The sequence below is a fragment of the Lagopus muta genome, chromosome 1, assembly GCF_023343835.1.
Source record: "Lagopus muta isolate bLagMut1 chromosome 1, bLagMut1 primary, whole genome shotgun sequence".
NCBI classification, from domain to species: domain Eukaryota; kingdom Metazoa; phylum Chordata; class Aves; order Galliformes; family Phasianidae; genus Lagopus; species Lagopus muta.
Genome location: NC_064433.1, coordinates 10,714,665 through 10,741,281, shown reverse-complemented (window position 1 = coordinate 10,741,281; position 26,617 = coordinate 10,714,665). Strand labels below are relative to the sequence as shown.

The following is a 26,617-nucleotide window of genomic DNA, read 5'->3' as shown; positions in this document are numbered from 1 at the left end:
CCTTCTTGGTCTGTTATGTGAGAAGGAAAGAAAATGAACTGCAGTCATACACTTGCCCCACTGATTTCCTTTGTCCCTGTAAATCTAACACTGCAGCACCTTTAAGCTAGGTGGCTGAGATGTATAACCTGATTTACTCAGATGTTGAAAGAGGAAAAATATGTGCCCAAATGAATTGATTCTCTGCTGACATAAATTGATTTATTCTGCATAACTCGAAGTTTTTTAAAAGCAAACAAATTTTTTTAGTAGGTAGGTAAGATAAAGGTAAATGATATTAGATATATTGATGATATTATTTAGAAGGTAAAGGGAAATGATATTATGAAGCAAAAGAAAAAAAAACAACTAAGAAACAAGCACAGCTGATCAGTAATTTTTTCACATTATATGGAAGATAGCTGAAAGTTTTAATATGTCACACATTTACTGTGTGACTGAAGATAATTCCTTTTTCTTCATCTCACTATGCCAATCTGACCCTTTTAATGGCTGAAAATGATGCCTTTAATTAAAGAATTTGGCTTCAGATTCCTTTTGACATTTTTTCTTTTTTCTTTAAGTAATTGCCAAGAGATGTTTTGTTTTTCCATTAAGCAACTTGGCAACCCAGGGTGACTGTGATGTCTCCTCATTCATAATCTAAAAGATAATTTAGGTGAAGCAATCATTTATCCCAGAGTAGTAAGCAAGATTAAGCAGACAGTTCAAAAGTTTGGGTATTCACTTCAAACTGTTTCTACATGCTGCATTTCCAAAAAATGTATTTGCACTTGAGATTTGAACTAAAAGTAAAATCTTCTCATAAAAACGGTATGTTTTTATGAAGTATCTACTTACAGCCCCCAAGTGATGATAATAACAATAAAACCTTCTTCCTTCCTCAAGCTAACTGAGATCATTAAAAACGCTATATCACACTTCAGAAGAGCAAGGAAGTATTACAAATTCTAGGAAGTGGCCAAATTTTATTTTTGAGAGGATGAAGACCTTAGCCCCAAAGGATTCTCATAGAGCTACCTCTCATCTCATGGTGATTTGATGGTATACAGGAGCTGTGCAGTGCTGAAATGCTATTTCAGAGATTTTTTCTGTCAAGCTGGTTGGATGGAGAAGGGGTGGAGGTTAGAAGAATACTTATTTCAAATAATGATGACATACTCTGGATTGCAATTTCTTGTAGTTGAAACATAATGGTAGCTGGACAGCTTTTCAAAATGTTGTTTTTTGGTATTTATTGCTGTCTTGGAACAGATAATTATTTTAAGGTCTTAAAATATTTATACTGTATTTCTGAAAATAATCCAGTGTAATCTGGGGTATTAAGTGTGGAGGAACATTCATAAAATACACTTTTGCATATATAATTTGTTGTATAAGAGAAGCAGTTGGGAATATCTCATATATTAGCTATTTCCCAAACGGCAAGGAAACGTGACCTCCACCAATCTTACCCACAAAAGGAAAAAAAGATTATTTTATAAAGGAGAAAAAGTTTTTCATATGTTTACAAGAATAAGGAGAAAAATAGATTTATTGGAAGGGCATGATGGTCCTATCACCAGAAAAAGGGTGGTTTCATGGCAGAGGCAGACCTATCACTCCTTATCTCCAGTCTTATCTTCAGCATATTAACAAGCAGGATTTCTGCTTTCTGAAGAATTCATGTCAGTGATGAATGAAATCGTGATGCAAATGCAAATTTTCTCATACTCTAACTGTACCAATTCTGAAAAGAACAAGGATGGATGTACAAAGGGAAGGGAGGGAGAATTAACAGTGCAAGCCCTTCATTAATCACTATCTTCCATTTCATTACAGGAAAGACACATCTTTATTTGCACACAGTGAGGTGTCAGAACTTCCGACTCCTGCAGGTAATGAAGTATTTTTCACACCTCAGGTGCATCCCTGAGGCCCCTACTCTGTAATTAGATGAAGAGGGGGAAACACAGAACCTTCCTTTAACCTAGTGCTTGCTGCAGCCACAACCATCTGAATGTAAGATGAGATTGCACACTGAAGTGGAAAATTGTCATTATCAAAGGCCTTTCCCCCAAGAAAGAGTGCCTAGTCTTCTTATTGAGGAGTGTAACGGAAAAGGCGGTACCAAAAGGAACAAAATACACATGTTGAGGGAACAGCCAGTTCAAGTGGCAGGATAAAGTCTTGGTTTATGTATTTATTCATGCCAGCATCTCAGTCAATGCACTTCAATAAAGTGAGTAATTGTTGTGAGTCACATCACTAATTATATCTGATACACAAAAAGGCTTATGCAACAACACATATCAAAGAGCACTGTGAACTCATCCAGTGCGGAAACAGCTCACAGAGAAGCTCTTATAACTGATAATAATTCTGAAAAAAGATAGGCTATTAGAAATGTCTATGACATTTTCCCCTCTCATTGCATTTTTTTAAAACATAAAAGATGTGTTGTATAATAATGGCAATAAGTCTATGTAGAGACTTAAGCATTTGCTTGAGACACAAAACACGAGGAAGAAATGTAACAAGAGGACAGTGGAATTGTCCAGGGTAGCTATTTCTTCTGCAAAAAGTAGAGACAGCTAATAATGCACTGAATCTGTAAAAATGCGCTAAGAAAGTTATGGTTTTTCTACACTAAGAAGTCAAATAGTGATGGATCAGATGCAGGTCAAATTGAATGAGCTGGGAAAAAGAAAGAGATTAAAGGGAATAAATAAGTTCTTAGACTTAGCATGCAAGGAACAGTCATGTCTTCTCAGACTTCACAAAGTTTAGATGACTAGTTCATCCAAGAATAGATTACATTAATAAACTTTTCCCTTAAACCTGGGGCCTGATTATTAACTACTAGAAGACTATGTTCTTATTTACGTTGTCCTATGAGGGTACTTTTAGAGACTATAATCAACAAAACAAATATTGCCTATAATTTCACCTTTATTACATGAGTTTTCACAGCTGAAGTCCAGCATATACAATCTAACACAGGATACAGTACCAATAGAATACATTTTCTTCCCACACTCTTTCTTGTTGATTTGTAACAGTAAAAGAATCTATATACAGAAAAAAAAAAAGACCTAAAAGCTATCTTCAGACTGTAATTTGTGAATTACTTGTCTTTCATAACTCAAAGATTTAGTTGTCAGTTATACCCAGTGTAACAATACTCACTGCTAAAGAGAAGATTTTTAGTTGACAATATTCAACAATAAGTTAAATTTCTAGATCTCCAGTGTGAAACAAGTGAATTGAATTTTCACATGTTTGGTGCTCAGCTCTTTGTAAATCAGCATTATTTGAGATCTATTAAGCTGTGAAAGCCACAATTTCTGAGAAAATATCACCCAGAATTTGCTAAATATTAGCCACTAAAAATACAGTCAAGATATTTCTACGTAAGTTCTGGAAAAAAAAATAATCAAAAAATAAAACAATTTTTTTTTCTTTTTTTTCCTCCTCTCTTTAGAAAGAGAAACAAACAACTCCTTTACTTCATTTTGCAAGTAGCTTTTATTCCACAGACACCATCAAATATTCAATCAACTGTTTAACCATTGCCTGCTAGAATGTCATCAGCACAAAGTCCACCAAATAATAAATGAACTTTTTATTAACTGTGGTAACATTAACATTACAATGAGGGATTGTTTAGAAACAAGTTGTACTGCTGTTGCTCAAGAGCTCAAAGAAAACGGTTCTCAGTTCCTTTATTTCTCCTTGAGGGTAACCACAGGGGTTGCATTAAATCTTTTTAAATATGTTGACAGTTGAATGTGTGCTGCTGTTGCTCTGGTGACATTTTATGCTTTTTAATTGTCATTAATGAAGCTGACTGATACTTTCTTAAAAGTGCTATACGTGTTCTAGTAATTTTAAGACAAAAAGAGAAACAAAACAGTCTGCAAATTAGCCTTGATCCACTTCTCTTATGGAATTTTCACGGCAAACAATGGGAGAATCTGCATGGGAAATATCAGCTTGGCCAGGCATTTTAGGTAGGAATGCATGAAATGTTCCCAGTAAACTGTGAAATTATCACTTGATTTTGTGTCTGTATAAATTCAAAGTTCAAATACGGGCTTGAATATATTTTCAAAAATAAGTAGTGGAAATACTTCGACAGATTCAGAGCCTGATGTTAAAGCAGCACAACCCAGCTCACACTGGGCTTTTAGTAAGTTTGAAAATGTAAATGTGAGATGAAACAAAAAAGTTTGAAACTACCCTGGCATCTCATAACTCTGCTGTTATTATGATAATGCTCCCATTAGCCTTGAGAAAGGCTTGCCACTATAGAGACTAAGAGATACAGCTCCCTGTTATCTGTTCAGAAACATGTAGTAACAAGGAGAAATGTATGTAATTGGAGAAATAGAGGTATGTTACTTGATAGTTCATAAAGAGATAAGTCATTTGCTATAAGGAGAAAGACTATGTTTTTTAAAATTATGATGGGTTATTTAACCAGATTGGGAAGATCTATTATGGGGCAAGAAGCTAGAAGAAGTAGTAGGAGGAGGAATGGTGTAGGGACATTTGCTGAGTCCCTCCCTATCCCAGGTTCCCCAGCTCCCACATGCTCAACGTAACACAGCAAACAATTCCAACATTATCGCAACTGCTGCACCACAGACTTCACATCTTTGCAATTTAAGAACCAGAAAAAGCTGGAGCCACCTTTCTTCAGCTGAAGGAGCTCTTCAGATGTAGCACAAAATTGATGACCTGAGCCATTACTGTTAAATAGGCCAATTAAGTTATGATAAATCACTCCAAGCAAATTGAGAACCCCGTCACCCGATTCTCTATAGGTCTGGTGCTGGATGTAACTGCATATACCTGTGGTAAGCATGCAGCTCAGCTCCAAGATGACGTTTTCTTTTATGTGAGTGAATGGCTATGCACAGTGCAAACAGAAATCAGGCCTGGGAGCTCTGCATGACACAGGAATTTTCAAGACACTCAGAGTGCAGACAGCAATAAGTAACACACTCATGTCAGACTCACATTTAACGACCTCAGCTAAGTCATGAACTACATTTTAATTAGACAAGAGGCCATGCTTTTGATTTCAAAAATAGAAATTAGGGTTGCAGTCCTTCACCCATTGAAGTTAATTGCAAAATCCCTATTATCAGGCTCTTGAGGTATTACCCAGGCTTACTTTTTAATTACAGTTGATTCTTAATGAAGTAGATGGTAAAGAGAAAAACAGTCCATGATTCAAACGATTCACATTTTTATCTTTCTTGATGAACAACAGAATAGGTCAAGATGCTTGCTGGATTTTCCCATGAGAAATGCCATGATGTGAATAAGCTCAATTGACTTGATCCTGAAGGAGCAGGTTAGCTTTGAAAAGCGTCACTCATTTTCTCCTCCTGTACACATTCTATCTCCAAAACATAAGCATTGTAATTACTGACACCAAGCCAAATCCAATTCAGAACTTGAAAAATATCATGTAAGTATCTTAAGCTTGAATGACTTGTCTTTATTGTCTAATGTCATTTAAAACATAAGGAGCCCTAATTATAGTTCTATTTCCAAATGATGCACTTTACAAGAGTGACAATTCTCCATAAAAACCTGACAACTTCTCAGGACATGGAGACAGCCAATAACTTGATATTTCTATGTGATTTAGAAAAAATAAACTAGGAAACAGCTTATACAGAAAAATTATGTTATCACATTTAGAGAAACAATATATTTTACCTTTTTCCTCTTATTTTACTATCTCTGTAAATAAAGATTTATAGAACAGCAGCTAGTACTACTGGTAGGACCATTATCTTGTTGTACACAAGAACCTGCAAACTCTCATTTCACATAAAAAAAAATTTCTTCTTTACCATCTGGAAATCAGGCTTAAAAATAAACTCACTGTTTTCATCCTGTATGAAAAGATCAGTCTTATATTTCAGACATTACTCGACATATTATAAAATGCCTGTGTGATTTCTTCTATGTCTTTAACAGACCCATTTTAAAAAATAGAAGATTTTATATATATATATATATATATATATATATATATATATATACACACACACACACACACACAGACACACACACAGACACACACACAGACACACACACAGACACACACACAGACACACACACAGACACTTTAGGAAAAAGTCTGAATTCTGATATAAGTATTAGGGAAATTTAAATGTCCATTTAAAGAAAACCAGAAAGTATCACTATGTTTAGTTAATACTTTCTACTTTCACTGAAAAAGATTCTCAGTTCTACTCATGCAAAGCACTGCTTTAAAAAATAAGACCATGGAACAAACCATGCAACTCCTGTATGAGATACTGTAGGATTAATCTGTAATCAATGCACCTCTCTGTGACACAGAATTTACACAGCTCCTTTCAGAGGAAGAACAAACAACCTCCTTTCAAACTCAGGTTTCAATTTACCTGGTCATTATTTTTTTTCTTGAATCCCTAAACTTTTCTTCCTCCCCTCTACTACAGGTAGCACTGTGTTTCAGGATGAAACACCAATCTCTCTAAGTCCAGGCTAAACCCACTTTCCCCTCATTACAATTCTTTCACAGGACTAAATGGGAAAAACCTGAGTGCTTCCTACCTCCAACAGGAGATCAGGAGAAACCTGGATTATTGTCAAGGCTACTGTGGACAGAATATGCAACTCTGAACCAGCCTACTTCATATAACTGTGACAGGCCTAAAAGTGCAGCACATAATTGTGTCCAAATTTGCTTCTGGATTGATTTGTGTAGAATCAGTATCATTTACATTTAATCACCATTACTTTCACAAGGAAAGGAAATTCCCACCTGCTTCTTCATTTGGCAGCACCCTCTTGGAACATCAGTTTTACCACTGTTTTTACTGGAACCGTGCCTATAAGCACCTACTGAGCTCAAACACGTAGAGCCCTACACTTACATAGACTGAACAACTGTAAGGCATTCTAGTTTGCAAAAGGTCCAACTTGGCAGGCCTCATTCCAATACCTCTCTGACCCAAGAGTACATAGTTATAACCATTGCTGTGAATAGCAATTCGAACTACTTCCTAACTACAGCAATTGTCAAAATGGTACTTCAAAGATTGATCAGAGCATGCAGACTATACCCATGGCAAGGCATGGCAGCTGCAGGACAGCCTCATGCTCACAAACCATACAGATCATCCTAGTAGAACCTATCAGTGCAGGGAGCATTGAGCCATCATGCCTCAGAGACAATCCCAGAACATGGAAAGGGTTGAAGAAAGCAAAATTCTGCTCAAATTTAACAGAAGCCCAAAGGACACACACATTCTTGAGTGGTGGCTAAGTACCACACCATGGCTAAAATCAGCATTTAAGGGTGGGCTTAATGCTAGAAGAATAAGCTACCTTGCTATTAAAGTATTATTAAAGTAATCAGATTAATAATGTGCTGCTCATCACTTCAGAAGTAAATACACATTTCTCAATTATTCCAATTACTTGTGTACAGAATGCAGAATTCCATGATTTGAAATCTAAGTACATCCAACGTATTTTATCAAGTGCACAAAAATCTCTGTGTTGCCAAAGACTGTCACTTTCCTACCAATTCCAGTTGACTTTGGACTAAACCCATAAAACCCAAATATTAGTAACTGAAAACTATGTATCTATGATGCTCATAAACTGCATTTCTCCATGAATTGTGATGCTATCTTGGTCGACCTTCAAGCAGCTTCATTTTTAGAGTTTAAACATGTTCAGCTGGGTACTAAGTGAAAGTAACTAAACTTTTTAATGATTTCTATTACATGTCATGTAGCTCACATACATTTTCTATTAAAAAAAAAAAAAAAGAAAAAGAAAGAAAAAGAAAAAGAAAAGAAAAAAAGAAAAAAAGAAATAAAATCTTTAGTTGTTCCTAAGACATAATAACTTCTAATAAAGGAAAGGGATTATTATTTCAAATAAAGAAAAGGGATATATGCATAAGGAGCAATGAACTTCAGGAGAGAATCAAATTTAGATTGACAAGTACCTCAACAACACAAACCAAAAATAGCTAATTGTGGGCACAGACTAAATACACAATTACTACTTAGTTATTTAATTGAAGGTGAAGATGAAAATGTTCAATCACAACATAAGAATGTTTTTCTTTTTTCTTACCATTGAATGTTAAAAACACCCTTGCTTGAGGCTGGGAAGATCCTTTTACACTGCTAAAGTAAATAAATATCCCAATCACCACGTGCAGTACAAGAAATGCCATCTCTTCAGATTTGCAACTTAATATCCAAGAAATGAAACCTGAAAGAAAGAAAGCTGGCATTACATGTTGTTACATAGTTTTGTGGAGCACAGACAGCACTAAAGAACAATCTGTGCTAAAATGCTCTCCCATCTGATGCCATAATATACGATAACATGAAGGAGGTAGAGCACTTCTGTTTTTTCTTTATAGATCTGAAAATGGTGTTCTCCAGCTGTGCTCTGTGCTGGCACAATAAGAGCTCTCTGCTGTTAGAATGAACCTGCAGAGCCCTAGTTTTGGCTACAGAAGACTACAGCATTAGATTCAGATTATTTAAATAAAGACAATTCCACCTGCTGGAAAAATAATTATACTAAATGTCAAGGCAGAGCAAAGCAAGGACAGGAGATAAAGTTTCATGAATAAAAAGCTGGCTGATATTTTTAGACCTCTTGCCTTAGTTAACATCATATTTGATTTTTTTTTTTTTTTTAAACATTTGAAATCAAAGGCATTTGGAAATGAGTTTTGAGTTTGAGTTGAGTGCTCTAATAGCCCTCTATACCCTCTTCTAAGATGAAATCCTGAACGTGTACGTCACTAATCTCAAAAGCACTGAAACCAAAAGTATTTCAACATGCTTTAAACTATTAATCAACATTTGCTTTTTGGTCTAGCTCCTTTTGGGACACTTAGTTTCTCTCTTAGACCTTTACAGAGCACTAAAATTGCCCTGAGTTGGACAGTGTGTAAACACTTGATACTTGGGCTACTCCTCCTATACATCTGCAGAATCTACATTCATTTTATAGGGGGAAGCTGTTGAGAATACTGAGCTCTTCAGAGAAAAGAAAACATTCCAAAACAAATCTGCAACCATTTCACAGGTCAGGAAGACTCGCAATGGGCATAGCTCACTGGAATCAGTGTCACTTTCCTACCAATTCCAGTTGACTTTGGACTAAACCCATAAAACTCAAATATTAGTAACTGAATACTATGTATCTATGATGTTCCTAAACTGCATCTCTCCAAAAATTGTGATGTTCAGATTTTATTTTACTTCTGAGAACTTTGATCATGGTGTCCATGATTTTCTTCAGCTCACCCTGGTCTGGTCTTTATATGTATATATAATATTATATTATGTATATTATAAATATATATATTACATATAAACTTTTTTTTTTTTTCTTCATTAACAGCCTTTCTACTGGACACTATCTACTGGCTGATCAGGTGATATATTTAGTTCTATAGCAAATGGCACCACCTTGAAAAGCACAACTCCAAAGGCCAGAAGATACCTTTGAAGTCTACATATTTCTTTAATGAAGAGTGTTGCTGCCTGTGCAACCACTTTACACTTCTTTACCTCAGCTCTAGCACTGCAGTCCCTCCAGTGGAAGACAATATTTCTACATCTTTGTTCACTGAGTCTCTTCTGTGATTCAAACCTTTTCTAAAAGAACTGGCTGTAACCATCCTATCATGGCAGGAACCATCTGTCAGACAGGAACGACTTTAGGTCAGCACCAGTTCAGGCTGGATCCACACCACAAAGAGGTAAAAGCTCCATCTCAATTACCAGCTCTGTCATTCCCTATCCATGCACTGTAATTCATTTTTAAAGGCTTCTCTCTGCATTAGACTTTCACAGTAAGTTGGTGTGGAATGAAGAGAGCATACAGGAGGGAACAACTCTGTAGCCCATACTGTACCCTGCCCTGCCCAGTTAGCTCTAGAGTACTGAGACATGCATTCAGACCAAGTAATGCTACCACTCTGCTAATTGACACAAACACTGGTGTCAGAAATTTTCCAGATACAGATCTACAGAAGAAACATATTCATCATGGCCCACTTCCAAATTATTTCTAAAGGTCTGTTAACTAATAAAATGATAGCTGAAGACTTTTGCCAAGAATAATTCTTAAACAAGCTGCATGAACTCCAACATTAATGCTGCTTTGTGGGCTTTAAATTCAAAACCTTGCAACCAGCTCATGGGATATCCTTTAACTTGCCCTCTTCTAATAGAGAGAGGGGCCATTAAATCCTGATAAGATTGCTTTGTCAGGCCAAAACAAATAGCCAATCACACTGAACATGTGATTTAAGAGATGCAGTGGGATTAGTATTTTACAGTAGTAGCACTTTGCTTTCTTTGCAATAGAGATGAAAAGTCAGAGGAACAAGCATATGACTTTCTGTCTTCTCTTAAATGATACTGTAAGAAATAATACTAATAAAAAATAAACCTTTCAGCACTCTTTCCTTCCCACTCTCATGCCTCCTGCCAACTCCAGCGCAATCAGCTACAGGACTGAAACATTACTACATTTCATTGCTCAAATCACACATCTTCACTGTTCACACAGAAGTGAGAGGCAAATGTAAGATCGAGGCTATAAGCAGCATGGTTCCTACCCAGCTGTTAGACACATAAATAATAAATGCATACAGTGCCACAGAGGTATCTCAGGGTGTCTGACATGTCAGTAACCTAATGGCAGTAAGGTACATTTCAGAGATTTACACATCTAGTAACTGAGCACAAACTCATTGCAGGTTTGAAGCCTATTTGGGCTTATATCCCAGCTCTGAATTTATCTCAGTAAGTCATGATACTATATTCAGCACGTCCCATGCACATGACCTGCGCTGACGACACACAGACCTCAAATCTTTTCAAGTCCTCTTAAATAATCTTTTTGGACAAACAAAAAGCAAAAAGCAACTCCATTTCTGTCCATGTCTGCTGTTAGACCTTACTCAAGCTGTAAACAAACCAGCAAACCGCTACTGAAGTGCTGAAGCTTTCCTGTCACAGAGGTTGCTTCCAGCATACAGCTTTGCTTTGGAAAGTATTACACAGCCCTGCCATAAGTGCTGTGCAGGTGTCATCTGCTGCAGCCTCACTCTTAGCCTGACATCCCACAAGGAAAACCACTCACCAGAAGAAAAGAAAGAAAGGAATAAAAAGGAAAACCTCAAATCCAGGCTATGCTAATCCAGAAAATATTACTTAAAGCATCTGCGAACGGCAGGGAAATTCAAATATCAAACACATTTCACATTTATTACAGTAGAGAAAGAGAACTTCCAATCATGCTTACCCAGCTATTGAAGGAACCAGTAATACAGATTTCTATCTGGTTTCTATCAGTTTATGAGCTCCACTCCTGTTACCAGAACGTTTTAATTCCAAACCTAGCTCATGGTGAGGAGGAGAAATAGAATAAAATAAAATAAAAACAAACCATAAAGAAAAGTCTCTCTTCCTCGTGGTAGCAAAGGTACTCCCAATTCCTTTGTAAAATAATCCTAAGGCACCGGGAGCGCTTCTCCCCAGCCCTCAATGAAGCACCTAGAAGTGAATGGAAAGTGGCCGCGCGGTGACGGTGAAGGCTCCGGTTTCCAGTTACAGCGCTGCCCAGCCCTCGCCGCCGCGCTGAGAGGCAAGGCACGGCGGTGCATCATTAGCTGAGCAAATAGGGGCTGGAGCTCATAAATAATGCCGAGGCCACACCCCGCGGAACGCGGAGCCGTCGGCCCGCCCCAAGCTCTGTTCGGCAGCACAGAGTAGGCGCGCAGCCTGATCGCTCGGGGGGGTTCCCGACGCAATAAGAGCCTTTTGAGGGAGCAGCACCCGGCTCGTCCCAGGAGAAAGGCGGCAGCAGGTTGCTCTCCGGTTTCCCCGCCGGCTCGCACCCGCGTATGTCGCGCAGCCGTGGAGCTCGCTGGGAACAAACTCGCTGAGAAAGTTTCCTCCCCTCGGTGCTGCGGGCCGACCAGAGGCCGCCGCTGTGCCCCGACGGCAGCGCTGCGGGCTCCGTGCCGGCGGAGAGCGGCCCCGGGCTGCGAGCGGGACGGTGCGGGGCAGCCTTCGGGGCAGGCCGGTAGATGTCACTGTGAAGAGAGGGAACGAAGCAGGGTTGTGGGGAGGAAGAAACCAGGTCATACCCAGCGCCGGACAGGGAGGTGTCTTTCTCTTTCTCTCTCTCTCTGTTTTTGTTTTTTTTTTTTTGTTTGTTTGTTTTTGTTTTCCCCCTGAATTATCTCCCCTATTTGGAACTAAAAAAAAAACCAAACAAACAAGCAAAAAAACATTCTAGCAGTAGTTAGATTCGTAGCTCAGCCTGCTGATCGTACCAGGAGTTCTCCATTGGCTTTCAGAATCTTTTCCCCAGTTCGGGAGGCAGGGAGCGGCTTGGTTTTTTGCCTGAGGTCCTGAATGTTACCTCTTGTAGACCTTCTGGTTTTGTTGTTGTTCTTTTTTTTTTTTCTTTTTTTTTTTTTTTTTTTTAATTTATTTATTTTTATTTATTTTTTATTATTATTATTTTATTTTTATTTTTTTAATTTATTTCCGTGGGGTTTTTGCACTCAGGGAACAGACACTTGAACATTTAACCAAGATGTTTTGAAAATGGAAATTGCAGCATCTCTCCAAAAGCCACTAGGATGTTCCAAACAGTTGTATTTGGATTCTGGGCTATTTCATAGCCAAGGCCTGTGGAAAGGTTTTCCTTAATATTTTGGGTTTTTTTTTTTTTTTTCCTCTTTCTTTCTTTCTTTTTTGAGTATATTCTGTTTTGGTTTGACATTTGGGATGAATGCTTCTGAATCAAGATTTCCACTTTTGCAAGGGAAAGTGTTCAGTGATCTAGATGAGGGTTGCACAGCTGAATGCTATTGCAGCACTACTTCTGAATACTTACGGAGCCTTGTCCCATTATGGAGGCTTGTCCTACAGGCAGAAATATGTTAACAAGTAAACAAGGACTCAAAGTGAATCAGTGCCCACACTCAAGTTACAGCTTTGTTTCCAGCTGTTACAGTCTAGCCATACTAACTAAAACAGCTAATAATACTAGTGCTTTGTAACCACAGTACACTGCCCTTACTGAGCAAGTCTAGTCCATGACTTGGATGTCTTTGTAGTCAGTATACAAACCACTTTGTGAAAGCTCACCTACATGTATTGGGGTCACACTATTCAGAAAGTTTCTTCCCCAGGTTTCTGTGCCAGGCAAACATCAGTGTTTTCTTCAACAAGAAACTACTGCATTATGAGACATCATAATCTCTGAACCTGAATGTATGGGATGTTTCTTCCTCTTGAGTGAAGCATCAGATTTGCAGCTCATTCTCAAAAAGAATGGAGTTCAGAATTTTGCAAAGCTTTACTCACTTCATATCACACTTTGAGGACAGACCAGATGATGCCACCAAGTGAACTAAATTCTCCAGATCTCTGTTGTTTTTGTTCTAGTTCTGTTTAATACAGGGAAACCATGACAAAATGCATGGGCATTTGCTGCCATTGGGAGCTGTTAAACTAAACCACCAGTGAGCTTGTTTATTTAATGGCCGGGTGGTGAGAACGTGATGCTGCGCACTCTTGAGATGTGGTAATGTCCAAATGCCTCAAAATCTGACAGCAGCAACCTGGCAAGAGGAGAAGTCACTTGTCTGCTTTGGAAAATCCCCACAACTAAGTGCAATTAGAGATCACCACACCAAGCAGCAGGAGTGAATCAGCTAACTCTATATTCTCTCTTGCTGTGATCTGTGCTGGCTGATTCAGAGGAGAGTGCTCAGAAAACCACAAAGCAAAGATATGGAATAACCTCTCTTTTAGTAGAATTTTTTAGAAGAATTGTAGTAGGTGACAATGCCAGTCAAAGGACAGTGGTACTACAAAATAACCAGCAGTGGAAACTATGGTGATTGTAACCATCCTTCTCAAATATTTGTTTTAACCTTAAAAAAAAAAAAAAAAAAAAAAAAAAAAGTTTGACAGTTCTACTTTTTCTTCTCAAAGTTCAGAAGAAAAATTTTGTAGTTAAGATCACAAACACATGTTCCTAATAAGGCATCCTTAGGAAAAGACAACAAAACACTCAGGCATGAATCAATGTCAGCATTAGTTCAAGTCACTTGCATTTGTCTGTACTTTGGTATATATGAATACCAGGGAGTCATCTGGCTATCTGCATTTCTTTTTCAAATGTGCTAGCTATATCAGAGATAAAAAGGTAAAATAGAACATAGAAGAAAATTATGGGGATTTCCAACACTCCCTCAAGGACTTTGAATTTTATAAAATAGTGAAAGAACTACAAAGAGACAAACACAAAACTTTAATCTGTGAGATACCATCATACTTGTATATCTGTTAGGCAAATCAAGAGTATGCTAATTTTAAAAACAAAAAGCAAATTGAGACATGAATAAGCATGCCATATTGATTTATTTGTATTTAACGTGCATATGTGCAGGTCAGAGCAAGATAATTAACTTTAAAAAGCAGTTTGAACTTCACAGCTGGGCTGAGTGAAATGGTTAAAGTTTTACTTCAGATGTTTTCTAATAGCATGCATTAGCTTCAAGCAAAACTCATGGAATGGAAATTACTTTTCCAAACCATGAGGTGGGGTTTCAATATCTACTGGCACGAATAAGCCCTATGAGTGAAATGAAAAGTATGCAAGACACTTGCTTTCCAGGCTGCGTATTTTTCTGGCTAACATGGAGATGAGGACAATTAAGTTCAATTCAGCTTTGTAGCTGATTTTTAATTATTGATATATTCATAAAGCAGGCTGTAGGTTTTGCTTCTTGTCCTGATTTGAGTTGCATGTGGGTTTTACAACTGCATGCAGTTACTCCAGGTGGCATCACATGTGACAGCACAGAGTCAGTCCCTTGCTCTCAGCTTTGGAATTGGAGCAGTTCTGACCCCACACTGTGATCTAAGCAGACATTCATGGCCAAAACAACCAGATGCTGATTTTGTTCTATCTGTGCATGGTATTTGCTTCTTACCCAAACAAATTATACTAATGGACACAGGCCTAGCTTTAGACCTAAACACTAACTGCAGCCAGAAAGAAGAAAGTCAAGGGCAGATCTGAGTTTTTACTTAAGGTTTTGATTGGGGTTTGACTTTTATGTTTTGTTTTTGTTTGCATTTTTCTTCCCCACATAGGTTTTATGCTCCTGAAAAAGTGGAAAATTATTGGAGGCAGTAGGAGCACAAGGAGCACAGTTTTAAAAGGTGAGAGCAGTGAAGATGGTAGAGGAAGAAGACAGAAATCTCCAAAGACACAGGTTGAATGGTAAAGATGGCCTGGTAGAAAAGAATCGGGTAATTTCTCTGGATCTTCAATAACTATTCATTAACAAGAGCTTCAATATTCAGTTTCTGCTTTGAACACAAACACAAACTTATTACTCAAGTAAGGTCAGATGCTAACTATTATTCAAAAAAAATATAGTAAAGACATTAAAGTGACCATCAAATGTGATCCAGCCCTTATTTAAAAATCAGAGGAATTGCATGTACTGTGATGTGCATTTTCTAAATGGTAAGAGAAAATGGTATTAAGTTCTTTTTCTTCTGTCTTCATGTATGAGTGTCAAATCCCCTTACAGAAATGCATGGTCATTGGTAATTCAATTAGTTCATCTTTGTTTCTTCCACAGTTACAAGAACTGGAGAAATTGTGAAATGCATCCGTTTATTTTAGGAAAGATATTGGATTTTTGTTTTGAAGGTCTGCTAATATGAATTTTGCTTTATATTTTTATTCATAACAAATCATCCAAAGACTGCAAGAAACATTAAAGATAAAGCTGTTGGTGATACTTCTGAATGATCAGAGATGGCGTGAGGTCTTTGGGCATAATGTGTCCTGACTGGTCAATGGGCTTATTCACATGGGTCAAACAAGGACTGCTCATGAAGAGCAAGGCTTCATCACAAAGGTCAAAGCCTTATAAAACCTCTGGAATGTAACTAATAATACGTTGTCAGACTGAATTCACCAAACAGTTTGCTTTTTACTACTTTATACTCAATGAAAGTTCTTTAGCAGGAGACAATTTGTCTTTTCATAGCTTAAGAAAAATATGGTACTTACAAACAGGATCAGCGAAGCTGTATTAATGTATCATGTGTCTGGGAAGGGGGCAAACATGCTCTTATTTTGATAAAACTCCAGTTGTCTCCAGGCAGAATGACACAGCTCTGAATAGCTTCCCTGGAAGTCATTGTGCCAGCACTTCACAGTGAGCTCTGTCATAGAATCATAGAATATTTTGAGTTGGAAGGGACCTATTGTGATTTCTTTAAGGTCATCATCAAATAAATACTTCTGTGTCTGTACAAAAGATGTAAGCTGATTCTGGTATGTTACCAGGCCTTCATGGTCCTCCCTCTTCAGTGAGGCAACCACATTATTGCTGTTCCTAGGAAAGGCACAGCCTTTTGGTCAGATTTTCCACCTTTTAGCAAGTATGATTAAATGAGGTCAGTGATATAACTGGAGCCACTCTGCTTAGACAAAGCTGGATTTTTAGCTTTTAACAAATAAAACAAGTCATCATTATTTGGACTTAATAAGTGAATTAATAAGAATATGCATTAGGAAGACTTGAATGAAAAAGGATGGTCCTTGATGTGCTAAAGATGGCTTCAGGCCAAATAAGCTGTAAATATAAACACAAGTGCATAGATGGTGCAATAGTGTGCTTGTTGTCTCTGTGTTGGAAGAACTTGGAATGAAGGTCTTGTGGTACGAGGAGATCTACTAGGCCACAGAGGTAGAAAACAGGAGCTGTAACGGAGAAGTTTTTTATCCAAACAGGAAAATAGAGGTAGGAGGATTAGGGAGAAGAGATTAATGTTGAATAGAGGAGGCCAATGACAACACTGTGGATATCATGGCAGCTTCCAGCATGAGCTGCCACTCCCCAGCCTGATGCTTGATTTGTTTCTACATGCTTAAGGGCTCACATCACTTCCTCTCACTTGTTGGAAGGAGGTTTTGGAAAGGTGGCTTTTTTGCCTATGATTCAGCTTTTTCACCGTTTATAGAGTATGTGATTCACTGGTTGGCAAAAAACAAACAAGCAAACAAAAAAAAAACACACAAAAAAAGACCTTATGGTTTCATTTGTCTTAGGTTTGAAACACAATAAAGCCTGTCCCAGAAGCCTTATTACAGAAAGCTACCCATCTCCTTTTGGGTCTCAGGTAATATACCAATCCAATCCTATTTCCCACCATCAAATGAAAAGTAATGACTGTACACATTGCAGTCTTCAATTTATTTGTTCTCAGTAAGTACAGACTAAGAGGTACTGATGATATTTCTTAGCTAGTTGCTCACTGCATGTTGTTTGGATATGGAAGCTGTTACTTTAGGAGTGTGCAGGGCAGAAGGAGCTCTCTGCAAATGCCTTGTCCTCTGAACACATCCTTTTGAAAACTGTCCCTGCTACTTTCCTACAGAAGTTTTTTTCATGCAGAAGAGAAGTTAAATAACTTATCTCAAGATGAAAGAAAAGCAAAGTTACTAAAAAAGGACATAACTTAATCTGTGCATACTATACAGAGCATAGTCTGCAACAACCTGAATAATGCACATTCTTCCCTGGAGAAGATTGAGGATCTGTGTGTATGGATCAGAAGACACAGAATCCCTAGGGACGTTTCTTTCTTTACTCATCAAGCTTCTTTTACATAATAGCCTAGCTGTTACTAAAGTCAGGATCTTTAAGTAGATCTCTGTTCTCAATTTTTCTTAAGTAAGTAGTGGTAATTTTCATGCAAATCCAGAGCTCTCCGTAGGGGAAGAGGTGGAAAAGATCAAGATACCATGGAGTTCAAGTTCTGATTCTTGATCATAGCTGGAAGCATTCCTGCTTCCAGCAAAGTGTTCTTTTCTGTTTCTTAAAAGGATGTCATATTGTTTGCTGTGAATCAAAGTTTCTCCTGGAATCAGCATGATGCAGTTGACATTGCACTGATGTTTTACCTCTACTGATCATTTTGCTTCATTATATAGATACCTCTGCATACTTCTAAGATCCTAAAAAGGACAGAATGGAAGCTCTTGTCTTTTTCATGTCCGGTGCTGTATACTTGGTCATGTGAACCCTTTTCTCCCTTTGTCACAGGTATTCATTTCCAGTTGCTTGTAGTTCACAGGGACAGGATCTTCTGCTTTTTAGAAAAGGAAAGGAAAGGCTGGATGTTGTGTTGAGGGACATGGTTTAGTGGGAGCTACTGGGAATAGGTGAATGGTTGGATGGTTGGACTGGATGATCTTGAAGGTCTTTTCCAACCTTGTTGATTTTATGATTCTATGATTTCCCCCCCTTTTTTTTTTCTTCCCCCCCCCCACTTTCAGTGCAATAGATGTTTTGAAAGTCTCTTCAACAATGCTATTTTAGTATGGTAAGTAATCATATCTCAGTCATCAAATCCTTTCTTGAAAACCAGCCCATTATATTCATTAGAATATGTGGCTTAAAACGCACTAACAAACTCTTGGCTTGGATAGTGAAAACCTATGATGTCAGAGGATGTTCAGTGGAGTCTGAAAGAGTGCTGATTCTTCGTACTTTTATAGGCCCTAGGCCAATCAAGATATGGGCTAATTTGAAATAACATTAAGTCATCAGTTTAAAATCAAATTTTATTCTTTAAAAAAAAAGGGCTAAAAAGAATGATAGGTCATAGCATATTATCTACAAATTTATTGGTCATAACAGATTAAGATGTGATTTCTGCCTATTGTTTTATTAATTGTCCACTCAAAGTTACCACAGGCTTTATGGAACTCCTAATGCAGAAGAGATACAGCATCATATAATACAGCATTGCGAATTAAGTCTAAGAATTTTCTAGCGTACTGACATTTCTATTACTTTAATTTTGCTCTTGGCTTCTTATTAAAAGAATCACAATTTAAAGTGAGTCTACATTTAATTTTTTTCTCTCAGAATATAAACATTCCATTAAACATTCCATTAAATATTTATCTTTTTTCTGTCTGCCTCTCTCCAGAACATCTGTTAATTGAATCTTTATTTGAATCTATTAGCAGTAGTTTGTTTTAAGTCAAGAAGACAAAAAAAAGTCTGTAGTTTGGATGGCAGGCAGAACACAGTACCTTCTCCAAAATTATAACTTTATATGTTTAATCACTGTAAATCATTCAAATTTAATCAGGAAGAAGAAGAAAAAAAAACACAACAAAAGAAAAATGTAGGATAGATACAAATGTTTCTTAAGAGCTTTTCTATTTGCTGTTGTTAACATTTAGAATACTAGATAGAAATTTATCTGAATGTACTTCCAAAGAATTGGAAAATTGGAGATAAACTTTTTCAGTAATGTTTCACCACAATGTTGCCTGTTTATTCCTTAGAGTTTCCTTGTATTACAAACACTTCCAGAAATCATTGAAGACCATGTCAATGTTAGTTAATATATATGCATAATATATGCATGATATTTATATATATTTTAACTTTGAATTGCAAAGATCACTCATCAGAATGTACTGAGTTTCTTATCCTAATTATCCAAAAAATGCTTTGGTGACTCAAATGTCACAGAGAAAGAAGTACAAATGAAAACAAAAAGCATGGCTGATTTTGACCTAGTATAATGCATAGCATATTTTGCTTTCTCTTTATTTTTTCTTTCCAAGATAAGTATTTTTTTCTGAATATAAATTCATAATGTAAATTATGTTAGAAATAATACATTGGAAGAAATCTCTAAATTTGCCACAAGAAGGCATTATATATGCACTTTGAACAGAAAATATATCTCAACATAAACACATATTCTAAGAAATGACAATTCTTCACATTCATGTACTAAACAAGTAATAAATACGTACACCTCTGTAATTAGAAATACTTTGAGTTACTGAGAGTCGTTTAGTTCCCTGTCTTTGTATTTTCTTTCTGGATAGCCTGAAAATGCAAGGCCAAATAAGAGGGAAAGTACTTCTTTTGCAGTTTAGAAATTACCACAGAAGAAGGCAAAGCCGGAAGCCGGTGGTTTGACCTGTGGATGCAATTGAGAAAGTATGTCTTGGTGGAGCTGATGTGAAGCACTTGTTTATGCACGCCTTTAAAATATTATAATGAAAACAGATTTAATGTAAAGGACAGCATGTATGGGACAGAGGGGATGAACTCTTAAACCTGATCTTCTGAAGTTTTTGAGGAGTGACACAGGCTGAGAGAACAGGAAGAACAGAGAGATGCACTGTATCAGAGTGCAGACATTAGAAGCTTTGTCATGGAAAAAATGTTATTGTGACTTCTTGTTGTGACTTGTTGGTGAATGGTGGATTGTTTCTCAGGAACATAGAAACTCTTCGGTCTGGAACAACAAAACTTCTAAATAAATAATTGTGCACTACGTAAGGCTTTCAAAGTCCTAAAGAGCTGTTACCATGTTAGCTTCAGTTCTGCATTTCATGAACAGTTTCATGGCCAAACATTTTGGATACCTCAAGTTGTCATTGTCTACGTCTTACCCTGTTATATCAGGTGTTACTAATGTTTCTAAACACAGTATTTGGTTGTATTATCCTTTTATGCATTCTTTTAATTCTGAGTCTCTTCAGAATGTCATTTTCTGGCTCAGTACTATTTAACATATACTAGGGATGTATTTCAGAATCACAGAATCACAGAATTGTAGGGGTTGGAAGGGACCTCCAGAGATCATCGAGTCCAACCCCCCTGCCAAAGCAGGTTCCCTACACCAGGTAGCACAGGTAGGCATCCAGGCAGGTCTTGAACATCTCCAGAGAAGGAGACTCCACCACCTCCCTGGGCAGCCTGTTCCAGTGCTCCGTCACCCTCACTGTAAAGAAGTTCTTGCGCATGTTTGTGCGGAACTTCCTATGCTCCAGTTTCCAGCCATTTCCCCTTGTCCTGTCTCCACTCACCACTGAAAAGAGTCCGGCCTCGCCATTCTGCCCCCCACACCTTAGATATTTATAGACCTGGATCAGGTCCCCTCTCAGTCTCCTTTTCTCAAGGCTGAACAGACCCATTTCACTCAGCCTTTCCTCATAGGGGAGATGCTCCAGGCCCTTCACCATCTTTGTGGCCCTCCGCTGGACTCTTTCCAAGAGATCCCTGTCTTTTTTGTACTGGGGAGCCCAGAACTGGACGCAGTACTCCAGATGAGGTCTTACCAGGGCAGAGTAGAGGGGGAAAAATTTCATTGTCCTGTTTCTGAGAATTATGTAATTTTTTCCCATAATGTCTACCTGTAAGTCACTGTCACTGAAAACTGAAGGAAAAAAAATATTTGGCCAGTAGAATACAAATGGATTTTGAATAAGTTTGGGATATTCTCCAGCTTGTCATATCTTTTCTCCTATTGAAATATAACGGAAAAGCACAGAGATCCAGTGGTAGCCTGTTATTTGGAGAAAGTGGTGGCTGAACACAAGTCCTTTTGTCATGTGTAGTTTTATGAATAATTATTAATTAATATTTACTCAAAAACAAGGTGAAAGATTTAAATTCTTTAGATTTCAACACACTTTTTCATTGCAGGGCTATTGCACTAGGGGTTGAAAATCCATTACGGCAGTTTCACTAAAAAAGTTATTGTTCTGGTAAAGCTAATAAATCCACTGAATTATGAGCTAATAATTAATTTTCATTACTGCTTGCATGTATTTGTAAGAATTATATAAACTCCCCAAGACAATGATACCTCATTATCTGTTCTGGAAATCCTGCCATTAGTAACTGAAGTAATGAAAATCATATCAATGAAATTCTTCATCTACAGCATCATGTTTTCCACCTTCTTTCTGCCTGAGGAAGAATGCCAAGATTTTTGTTAAATTAATCAGAAAAAACCTGAAATGGTACAGCTGGGATAAATTCCAGTGTACAGTCTGGGTAAGGCATGAGTACTTTTGTCATATTGATTGGGAATAGGCAGCAATCAGAAAGCTCCATGACTGGCAGCTTTCATGAATGCTGCATTTGCTCGACCTGTGGAATTACTTGTACACCCACTTGAATGGATTCAGTTATGTGCCTGAACAATATCACATAATGCTTATTTGCCTTTATAATAATATTATAATTATTAAATATCTACTTGGAGATCTCAAATAATAGATGACAAACTGGAGTGAAAACTTCAGTACGTATAAATAGTAGCCACTAACAAGAAATTATACTAGAGTTTGTGGGGTCTTTGAAATGCTGCAAAGTCTTAAGGATGGCCTGAAAAGCAAGCACTTCTATCCAGAGCACCTAATGCATCTTTATGATTCAGTTGAGTGTGGATGTGTAATGGTGTCTGTACCTACTTGGGAGCAAGAAGCCTTGCTATGCTATGCTATTTTCTCCTCTGTATTAGTAACAGGCTTACTCTGTATCTTAACAATAATAGTAAAAAGGCAGTGTTTCCCTTCTGTTGTTTTAGTTCTCTGTTTAGCATAAACATTATGTATCTTGGCAACATACATTAGATACAGGTTTCAAGGTTTTTCAGCACTTTGCCAGTAACATTAAACACAGAACTACTTCATGAAATGCTATTTTAGGCAGTTCATTACAACTGTCTTTGAAAACAAGCAGGGTAGTCAGGTATGAAAGAGCTATTACTTTTCCTCTCTTAGAAGGAAATATCTGTTATCACTTCAGGAGTCATTGGCTTCAATAGGCCAGTGGATACATTTTCCTTTACTCTCTTTTGTGGCATTGCTCTGAAGGAGATCTACAGCCTTCTACAAACTTCAGACTTGTACTCAGGTGTCCCATTCTCCTGTTTCTGCCTGTCTTTAGGACAATAGCTTTATTCAGGTGAGGATTGGTCAAGAAACAAATGAGTTTAAAAGAAAATATTGTCTGCTAACTGCTGTAGGTTTTGTATTTATTTCTTTAAAAAAAAAAAAAATTTGCTATGGTTTTCAAGTTATACTTCAAATTTTTTTCTGTGCCTTTGATCGTTAATTCCCTTGTGTCACAGTTTTACCTCCATTCCTGTGTGCTGTCCCTTCACCTCCTACAGAAAAGGAGACAAGAGAACTCTCTCAGCACATTCTTTCTCTAACTTCTCTATAGGAATAGGAAACTTTTCAGAGGATCTGTTTCTCAGTATTTGGCCTAAGTCTGTATTTCCTTTAGGTAGATCCTTAAAATTAATCCATTGTGACTCTAAGTAGCTCAAAGCAAATACTGAAGAGCTTCATGAAGTTTTCAACAAAGTTCAGTATCACCAGAACATAACTTGTGATTTTGAAGTTGTATGAATCCACCTTGTCTGAAATAGCGTCACACATTTGCCATGTATCGGTGAGGCATTCTTCCAAATCAAAGAAAGGCACGAATTTAGCAACCTAGTTAAATTTGAAAGGGCCTACTGACGAGAAAGAACATTTACCAAGAGTGTCTTCCATCATATTGCAAACTCTGAGCATTCAAAGAGCAATTCTAATATGCCAGAAAACTCTTTTAAAGTGCAAATGAATATTTCTGAGCCACCTCAAACAGCCTCAGGACTCATTCCTGCTTATTTTCATCCTGGGGTAATGACCGGTTAAAATATTTTTGAATAATGAGAACATTATCAAAAATCAAGTCTATTCAGGAAGATGCATGCAAAGAAAATGGGGCTCAAGTTGTTGAATACATCTTCCATTCTGAATAGTTTGTCATATGCTATTTACATGTTAGAGAGGATGTTGATTTCCTAGTTGATTCTTATTCACTTTGTAAATATTTAAGTATGTTAATTTTCTTCTCCTGTGGTAGAAACTAATTTTAGACAATGATCTTTTTAAAGCATCTTTGTCAGTGGAGAAGTATTCAGGCCCTAGCTTCTGACTTCTTCACACCTTGTTAGGTGGTTTACACAGGTGCAAGGTGATGTAAGTTGTAATCAGAAGAGAATGGTTTATTTTTTAATTTTATTTTCATGTTCTCCTTGCACAACCACATTAAGTAAAGAACACGTGATCTCCTTATATGTGGTTAGTAGTTTTTTGTGACAGTGGAGCACAGGATTTGTATGCAGATCAGCAGTTGTACACAGTGAGCAGATGTCCCTCTGTACACAGTCCAAATAGAATTAATTTTTATATAGGATGTACAAACATGATGGAAGCAAAGAAAAAAAAGGATTTCTTTTTGCTACTTATGTTCCTTTGAGGTCAATATATCACTTTAGGTAATATTAAAAATAAACTGCACATAATAACATTGAAGGGAATTCTAAGTAAAAACTTCACTTTCTCTATATGTGTTTAAAAAATGTGTGCTTAAAAAAACAAATACCTAGTTATCATAATATGCACTGTAGATTTTAGAAACAAAGAATGCTTTGCTAACATCTATGGATTAAAAAAATGTATTAATAACCAACCCCCCCTTTTTTTTTTAATTTTTAACATCAAATGCAATTCAAATCCTTTGGCATTTAATGTTTACAGAAAAAAAAACCCACTTCATTCTTATAATACTGTTTCAGATCTATGTAATTTGGAATACACATTTTCTTTAGAAATCTGACTTTGAGGATGAAACAAAATCTTTCAGGAGTCATAACTAGTGCACTGGAGCAAGTGTGTATTGCATAGAAAATACCCGAAAGTATTTTCTTATTCCTAATATCTGCCTAAGCTATAGGTTTTATCAGAGCATCACAGATAAATTAGAATGTCATCTGTTGGGGTGGGGAGAGTTTCAGTGAAATAAATTATACTATATATTATTACCATCTATCATAGCATCGTACCAAAACATGTAAGGTAATTCCCATCATAAAGGAGTGCACCAGTTTTGTTTTAAACATTCATGTTAATGCAGTGTTACTCATCTACAGGCACTGAAACTGTCAACACTTTTGGCACCTGATAAGTAAATTGAACTAAATTCCAGAATCACAGCATGACTTAGATTTTCATGGATTTCATCTCAATCAACACCCTCTCAAAGCAAGACCAATTCTGATGTATACTCCAGCCTCTGAGAGTGATGACACTTTTTCCATATCCTATCAATTCTAGAACTCTCTGTGGATGGCAATGACACTCTAAGCAGCCCACTCCATTTTGGTTCTCTCATAGCAGAGTTTTTCCTCTATCTATATCTAAGGTTAATTTCTTGACATTGGTCTCAGCCTGTCCTTTCTTTGATCCCTGCCTGCCCTTATACTGTGTTCCAGTGAGGTGAATTTGCCTCTGTCTCTACAATTCCCACCCATATAGTAAAGAAGAAATTTAGGAAAAAAAATCTTCTCTGAAAGAGAGGTGAAGCATTGGAACAGGCTGTCCAGGGAGATGGTGGAGTCATCATCCCTGGAAGTTCTCAAGAAAAGAGTAGATGTGGCACTGAGGGACATGGTTCAGTGGGCATGGTGGGGATGTATTGACAGTTCGACTAGATGATCTTAGTGGCCTTTTCCAAACTTCATGAGTCTATGATTTTATGATTGCTCCTAAGTCTGCAGCTTTATTTCCCTTTGTCTTTTCCATTTTTTTTACTTCTGTTTGCTATACTTAAACAGGCATAGAGCATGGCAGGAAGAGCCAGCAAAATTGGTTGATTTAGACACAAAAAAATGGCTATAACGGTATAAAACTTTCCAAGATTCATCTTTAAATAGAAAATCTATGAATAAATGTTGGTTTCAATAAACTTTTGTACCACATGAAACTGTCTCAGCACATCCGTGATATAAGCAACGATACATATTTGACTTTGTAATTGAGAGCTGTGATTTATAGTGAAAGTATGCGTGGGTAGTTTATGAATGAGTACCTCACTGACAATCTGACCAACTTTGTGCAAGGGAAGTGAACTAAGGAATATAATATCATATGTTTAGCTTGTGTCAGTGGAGGCAATCCTCACCAACTTCAGAGAAACCTTCCTTGTTTACACCAGCTAGGAGCTAGCCTTGTGCATATGATCTGCAGCTGAATAAATGCAGATGTTAGCATTATACAAAGCTTAGAGAGTTTCAGGTTACTTTTGTTAATCGAGGCATCTAGCCCACAAGTTTGGATTTGGCAGCATTGAACCGCGCTGCTGTTTGAGAAGAGGCATAGGTTTGGAAGTGAATGTGGCATTTCTGAGCCTTTGGAAGAAACAAATGCTTATATATCCAGAGTAAAAAATAAAAGATTAAAAAAAAAAAAAAAATGTTGCAAAGCAGAGAAAATAAGGAATTGAAAAGAAGAAGAAGAAGAAATTTGGAATCTGAAACAGTGAGCAAAATATGACAGGATAATGTACATAGTACAACTTCACACCTTGCCCACCTGCCTTTTTCAAAACACGCACAAATAAATTCCCCACCTACAGTACAGGCATCTTAAGGATGCACTGGTTTGCCAAAGCTGAGATTTCTTCAGGTTTATTAAGTGTATTTATACACATCAAAGAAAATATGAGGCTTCCTGCAAGTACTCTCTAATGACAGATGCCTGAGACAAAATCCTATTTTGTGATGAGGAGATCCAGCAGGGTCCCTGAAGTCCAGGGGAGGGCTCACATAATAAAGTGCTACCCAGCAAGAAAAGTGTTGCA

The 26,617-nt window shown here is 37.3% G+C and overlaps 2 protein-coding genes across 4 annotated transcripts in view; one reads left to right on the top strand and one right to left on the bottom strand.

The window, feature by feature from the left end:
• The window catches only part of SEMA3C (semaphorin 3C), a 120,765-nt gene extending 108,868 nt beyond the window's left edge, over positions 1–11,897 (bottom strand). The window contains exons 1-3 of one of the 3 annotated variants that reach the window (XM_048959560.1): positions 11,347–11,897; positions 9,603–9,732; positions 8,143–8,283 (exon numbers count right to left, since the gene is read on the bottom strand). In XM_048959560.1, the coding sequence (XP_048815517.1) occupies positions 8,143–8,245 (103 nt within the window). In that variant the 5' untranslated portion in view covers positions 8,246–8,283; positions 9,603–9,732; positions 11,347–11,897. The remainder of the gene's footprint in view (positions 1–8,142; positions 8,284–9,602; positions 9,733–11,346) is intronic. The other 2 variants (XM_048959556.1, XM_048959568.1) reach the window with 2 other exon arrangements.
• The window catches only part of LOC125687297 (uncharacterized), a 53,500-nt gene continuing 38,471 nt past the window's right edge, over positions 11,589–26,617 (top strand). Inside the window, exons 1-3 of the mRNA XM_048932325.1 lie at positions 11,589–11,688; positions 11,894–12,211; positions 15,225–15,293. Of these exons, the coding sequence (XP_048788282.1) occupies positions 11,589–11,688; positions 11,894–12,211; positions 15,225–15,293 (487 nt within the window). The remainder of the gene's footprint in view (positions 11,689–11,893; positions 12,212–15,224; positions 15,294–26,617) is intronic.